Source organism: Pagrus major, chromosome 23 (genome assembly GCF_040436345.1).
Source record: "Pagrus major chromosome 23, Pma_NU_1.0".
Classification (NCBI taxonomy): domain Eukaryota; kingdom Metazoa; phylum Chordata; class Actinopteri; order Spariformes; family Sparidae; genus Pagrus; species Pagrus major.
Genome location: NC_133237.1, coordinates 16,191,600 through 16,197,599, shown reverse-complemented (window position 1 = coordinate 16,197,599; position 6,000 = coordinate 16,191,600). Strand labels below are relative to the sequence as shown.

Genomic DNA, 6,000 nt, shown 5'->3' with positions numbered 1-6,000 from the left:
CCTATCCTGAATTATCATTGGCTCATTTGTCATCTCTAACTTAGCGGAGGTGGAGCGAGGGAATCAAAGGAGGCAAGTAATGAGGACCCACAGTGGACGGCGAGGTAACTGTGGTTACGTGTGGTGCATTAATGTATGTAATCTGTTACTGCGTCTGTGACAAGACAAGGACATGTAGTGTGCTAATTAAAGAAACCTTCCTCTGCTCCTCGCTCAGACACAGGTCATATCTCATTAATGATGCTCTCGATGCATGGGGAGTCATTCATTACTGGCTATTTGGAGGGAAAGAGGAAGGATGCTGGGAATTCCTGTTTTTGCAAGAATGGACCCAGATTATCCTGCTTCATGTTCAAGATTTATTATATCATTGTGGATTTATAATTATTCTTAACCCATTAAAGTTATATTACGTCAACTTTTTCATTTTAAAACAGCTTCAGAATCATGTTGATGGTACAGTGACTTGTAATAGAGTGAATGGTGTCTGTCTCAGCCACTTGTTTCTGCCCCATGTAGCTTCAGTGATGTAATGAGTTTTGTCTGTGGTTAGCACCTACATTACGTCTGGCAATTTGTTACACACCTGGGATTTGTATTAACGATTCTACATAATGTTGCTTTAAGTATCTAAAGGAAAAGTCCCACAGATTTTTTTTCTGTTAGAGGCTGAACATAAAATTTGCTGCGGAAACTGTCAAGACGTGGCTGAACATAAAAACATCTAAATATTTGATTTCACGTGACAAAGTAGATTTAACTTACTCGGCTAGATTTCATTGAAGTGAGTGAAGAGCGTCTTTGTTCAAAAACATTAATCTTTATTTTGGAAATGAAGGGGTATTTACAAGAAAAAGAACGTCAATGTCAGGTTAATGTCATGTACATTACTAAATACAAAAAAATAGATATCATTGAGAGAAAAAAAATAAACCACATCTTCAAAATGATTTCAAGAAAAAAGAAACTAAACAGCTGAGCTTCCTCCCGGGGATGAGGCAATGAAACCGACCCCGCTCTAAGAAAAAAAAAAGGAGAGACGCACAGCCGTAACGGTCAGTGCTTGTACCTGGATGTTCAGTGCACAGACACACACACACACACAGCAACCATCGAATGGTAGTGCACGGCAAGAGAGGCTCGTCTGCAGGTGGCTCCAGTGATACTGCAAACAAAGCCAGTGGAATGTCTTTTTGTTCCTACTGTAACCCCCCCCGCTCTGGAAACAACTACGTTTTCCTACATGCTCAAATGCTGCATCAAGGCCCTCCATACAATAAGAAAAAAGAGAGAGTCTAAGAGTATGGAAGGTTGCAGAGTCCACGGGAGCAACTGTTGTTTGTTTTCTCCTTGTGGTCACCAGAAGCTGGCTATATATTTCCGTGATCATGAATGATTTTCTCATGATCTCGACATAGTTAGCTTTGTTGTCCCGTGATTGAGTTTGAGATGAGTCAATTTGGATCGATCCTCAGAATTACTTGAAAAGACATGTCAGATGTAATCATCTATAATTCTTAATGTTGTTTTTTTTATACAAAGTCTTTATATTGTTGACTGCTGACAACCACTGGTGCACCATCGCTCTATAGTGGTATAGCGTGGATGCTTCCTTTGGTTTTAGCTGCGTCAGCTTGTATTACGGCTGCACTATTAAGTCAAATGTAATCGAAATAACAAGGTAAGATGTGACAAAGCAGCATCATGATGTCGTGCTGCAGAGATGTCCTCACCTACAAATCTCCTTCTCCAGATGTCTTTTTGTCACATCATCATGATTTGAATAGTTCTTTTTGTAACAAATTTAAATTGCGATCAAAAATTATCATTCCCACTAATCTTGAATCTTATCGCAATCACAATATCTGTCAAATTAAAGGTGCAATATGTAGTTCTGGGGAAGACATAGATCTTCATTGATTTATTTTTTATGCCTTAAACTAAATAAACCACCTCTCTTTGTTTTCATGACTGAATAAACAAACTGACCGTAAAGGACGACACAGTTTCATGCTGTTTTACTTTGTTTATATGTGGCGGACCCTGCCACCTTTCTAGCTTCAAACAGTGTTCTGGGACCTTATTTTCCTCTGGGAACAGCTTGTTTATTCAGTTATGAGTTTGTATTATTACCCCATTCATATTGTAAATATTAATGAGTATTAGTGAGTTCTGAGTTCTCCAAAACTACGTAGTGCTCCTTTAATCGTGATTTGATTTTTATGAGCATTTTGTGCAGCCCTAGTTTTTAACAACAATGATGTTTAATTCTGATGTCAGTGACATTTGGCCACGCTGCTGATTATAGATGAATATTTCCATGTCTGAGTCTACAGTGTTGTTACTGATAATGGTCATTCGAAGACAAATCAATTTAGCGATCACAAAAAAAAAACTCTTGTCGAGATAGCTAGAAAGCAACAGCGCAGATGATGTACTATAGTGTAATTATCAGCTTTGTTTGTCAAATTGTAATCTGCGTCAGGAACAACAGTTCACTATGGGAAAAAATGTGTAACTTTTTAACAAAGTAAGTGCAGTCATTAATGGAAAATGACGTGTTCTGAAATCCTTGAAAAATTGTGATCGGCACAGAAAAAAAACCAAATCCATGTTCTGACTCTCCACTACAGCTAAATGAAATCTATTGAAAACTCTATTAACTAACAGAAAAAAATAACCTCCTTGGCCAAGTTAACACCTATGGCTCCTACATGTCCCTGTAAAGGAGTCCCTGTCTGAATATGAAAGCAAATGAGCAGTCCGAGACAAGTGCAAATCCTCCCTGAGACTGGTCCATGTACTCACACAGACATCAGATTCAGCATTATACAACCAGAGTACCCTACTATGAGACTAAACGAGTCACACTGACCGGCCTAAAAATTGTGTTTGGTGCCATTTCTGCAGCTACAGTAGCACTGGTTTCATACAACATTTAAAACAAAACACAGGGATTCATCTTCATCATCATCATCATCATCATATCATCATCAAACTGTCACAATAAGGCTGTGAGAGCAGCATGTAAACCACACTGGTCAGAGCTCAAGTGGATCACAATAAAATGTTGACACTGATCGCACAGTTATTATTGCTAAAATGATTATCATTTTGATTTATTTGAATGATGAACCCCCTCCAGATACCTGACCAGGAGCTGGTCTCCATCCACAGATATGTAGAGCTGCGAGATATCACAGTAACTGGAGATGGGTGGGAAGAGCTGAGTGAAGTGAATCAGCGTGTGATGCTCTGATGTGCCTCAGGGACTCGGTCCTCTGGCGGCTGGCAGAGAGACACGTCGTGTGGTCATGTGTCTCTGAGGTGGCTTCGGCTCTGCAGGCTCTGGAAGTGGGCTTGCTTCAGGATGCGGTTGATCTGCAGGTAGGTCACCGGGTTTATAACGCCGGCCGGTTCTGAGGCCTCGCTGACGCTGAGGGGACTGCAGGGGCCCACGACACACTGACTGGTGCAGCTCCCAGCGGCATGTTCTGGACTACTGATGCTGCTGCTGCTCTCGCTGTTGGATGACTGAAATACAGAAGCCAACATCAGTGATCTGCCAGCTGGATATGAACATCACAATCCACAATAACATGGATAAAAATTTCAGAGACTAAAAACTAGAAATCACAGAGGCCTCATCAGCCCTGATTTCCAGTCAACGACGCAATCCAGGAGCTAACAGAGTTCACCGACTTGTTGTGCATCCTAATCCATCCTCTCACTCATAGTCTTCTGTTTTTCAAACCAGCATGAAAACAACTTGGATTGCTTGGACCGCTTCATTCCCACGTCCTGTCTCGCCTGTGTGATCTTGTATTGTGTCGCAGAACGGTCATGTAGTGCGCAGACCACGATGAATCCTGATTACAAAGCAGAAAATTGTGTAGCGTGACCAAGGCATAAGGGCGCTTTAACGCCTGACCTGCTGCTCAAAAGAAATCAGGCACGTTCACCCATCTCGTTCATGCTGGTGTGAAAGCTTGGAATCAAACTCTGGTGCAGTTCGTTTTGCGGTGAGAGAGCGGAACAGACTTACCGCAGGATTTAGCACTTATGTTTACATTAATTCAAAATCTAGACCATTATTTAATCCTTATGTTGAAGGTGTGGCCTGGTATGAAGGTGATCTCCTAAGCGATCCACATTAGGTGAGATTAGTTGGTGACCATGGGGACGTATCACTGTAAGATAGTTAATACAGACGGGGCAATATTAAGCTGCAAGGCGCTGTTATTCTAGACCGTCACAATTCGTGACCTCTGAAATCCAGTTGCAGTCTTGATTAGAGGCTGACCGATACAGATTTTTCAGGGCCGATACCAACAATTAGAAATCAGGGAGACTGAGAACAGGTATGTGGGACCGATGTTCATTTGCAGTGAAAATGAAACTCTGTGTCAAAATCTAGAACAACTAGTGTTGGAATGAACCTAAGTACAATTTACTCAAGTACTGTTCTTGAGTACAATTTAGAGGTACTTTACTTGAGTATTTCGATTGTCAGCTACTTGATACATCCTCTCCACTACTTTTATTTAATAGAGTAAAATAGAGAGAATAGAGAGAGTTGTGGGCGGGACATTGTGTGAGAGGATGCTGCATCAGAGCCAAAGTAGCACATTTTTAAATTAGTTTAATTTATCGCCAATCTGACAGAAAAATAACCGATACCGATTATTGGAAAAGTGTTGAATATCTACCCGATAATCGGCCAAGCACATGATGCACAAAAAGAGGTTGCATGACTGTAAAAACTGTGGATGAACAGGAAATGGACTACAACTACTAAAACAATATTTTTGTAGTTTTATCCGAACTATCTAAAAAAAAACGCTGCAACTGAAAGGTTAGTGTCACACAAAGATATGTCCAGCTGTCTTCAGTGCAACGACATCATTTCCTTGATTCCTGTACCTCAGAGTCCCAGGCATCCCTCCCTGGCTGAGGAGACAGAGGGTGACCTCTGCTCTGTCTTTTGGCTTGTGGCACCAGGTGGCCGCTCTCCTCATCACCACCACTGCGCTGCCGCTTCCTGTTTCAACATAAGCACATTTAAAACGCTCGTCACCTGTTTATCCTTAATGCACACCCAGGTCCAACTGCTGCATGTGTAAACACCGACAATGATCACACAGTTTATAGACGGCTGCTGCCAGTGGCCAATAAAGGCCACAGTGACGTTACTCCATTTGTTTCAAGCGATATTTGATCACTTAGCGTTACGTAAGTATTGGAGATGTTGCTCACCTGTTTTCAGTCAACATATGATGACACTAAATCAGTCTCGATGAGCTTCCTTTGTATTTGCTCGGACCAGGCTGGAGGACAACGTATGTTAGCTTGTTCCCTCACAGTCGATGGTGGCCTAACACCTGAGTTAGCGAACTAGCCTCGTCTGACTAGCTAATTGTGTTAAACATTGGTGTGATACTATTAGCCATTTTGGCAACTCTTAAAGGATTATCTGATTATCTATACAGAAACTTGACGGAATTAGCTGTTAAATCACATAAAGATCGGGCGTTAACGAGCTAGCGTTAAGCTAGCTAGGTTTGTTGTCAAGGCAGCTAACGTCACTGCTAGCTAACCCTTTTTTAGCTGCTGCTCTCAATTAGCTGACCGCGGCACACATCGCCGATAAATCGCCGAGTTTCTTGGATAACAATCTAACAATCTCAGGGTAAGAGCTGGGGTGAAATTACACCTCTTTTAGCTCAACCTAGCTAACTAAAGCAGTCACAGGAAACCCACAGCCTATCGCGGCAGTTGTGTTTACATGCTACTGCGGCTGCGCAAAAACTAGTAATGATGCTTTTAGCGGCTGTCGGAAAATATCCTTATGCAATGACAGTTAGAGAACCTGAGTACAGCTTTCCTTAGTATCAGATATGTAAAATGTGGCGAGGTCGGTAGCCACGATGACAGCAATGATGGGAGCCGAAGTGATGATAAAAGTAATCATCGTGTTGCTCTTCACGTAACCAATCTCGT

At 41.7% G+C, this 6,000-nt stretch overlaps 1 protein-coding gene across 1 annotated transcript; it reads right to left on the bottom strand.

The window, feature by feature from the left end:
- Nucleotides 1-800: 800 nt before the first annotated feature.
- Nucleotides 801-5,779, bottom strand: LOC141019842 (protein VCF1). Its single transcript, XM_073494863.1, has 3 exons — nt 5,257-5,779; nt 4,924-5,041; nt 801-3,534 (listed from the first exon to the last, which is right to left on the bottom strand). Exons 1-3 carry the CDS (start codon nt 5,271-5,273, stop codon nt 3,313-3,315), a joined length of 357 nt encoding a protein of 118 aa, XP_073350964.1. The 5' UTR covers nt 5,274-5,779; the 3' UTR covers nt 801-3,312.
- Nucleotides 5,780-6,000: the final 221 nt, after the last annotated feature.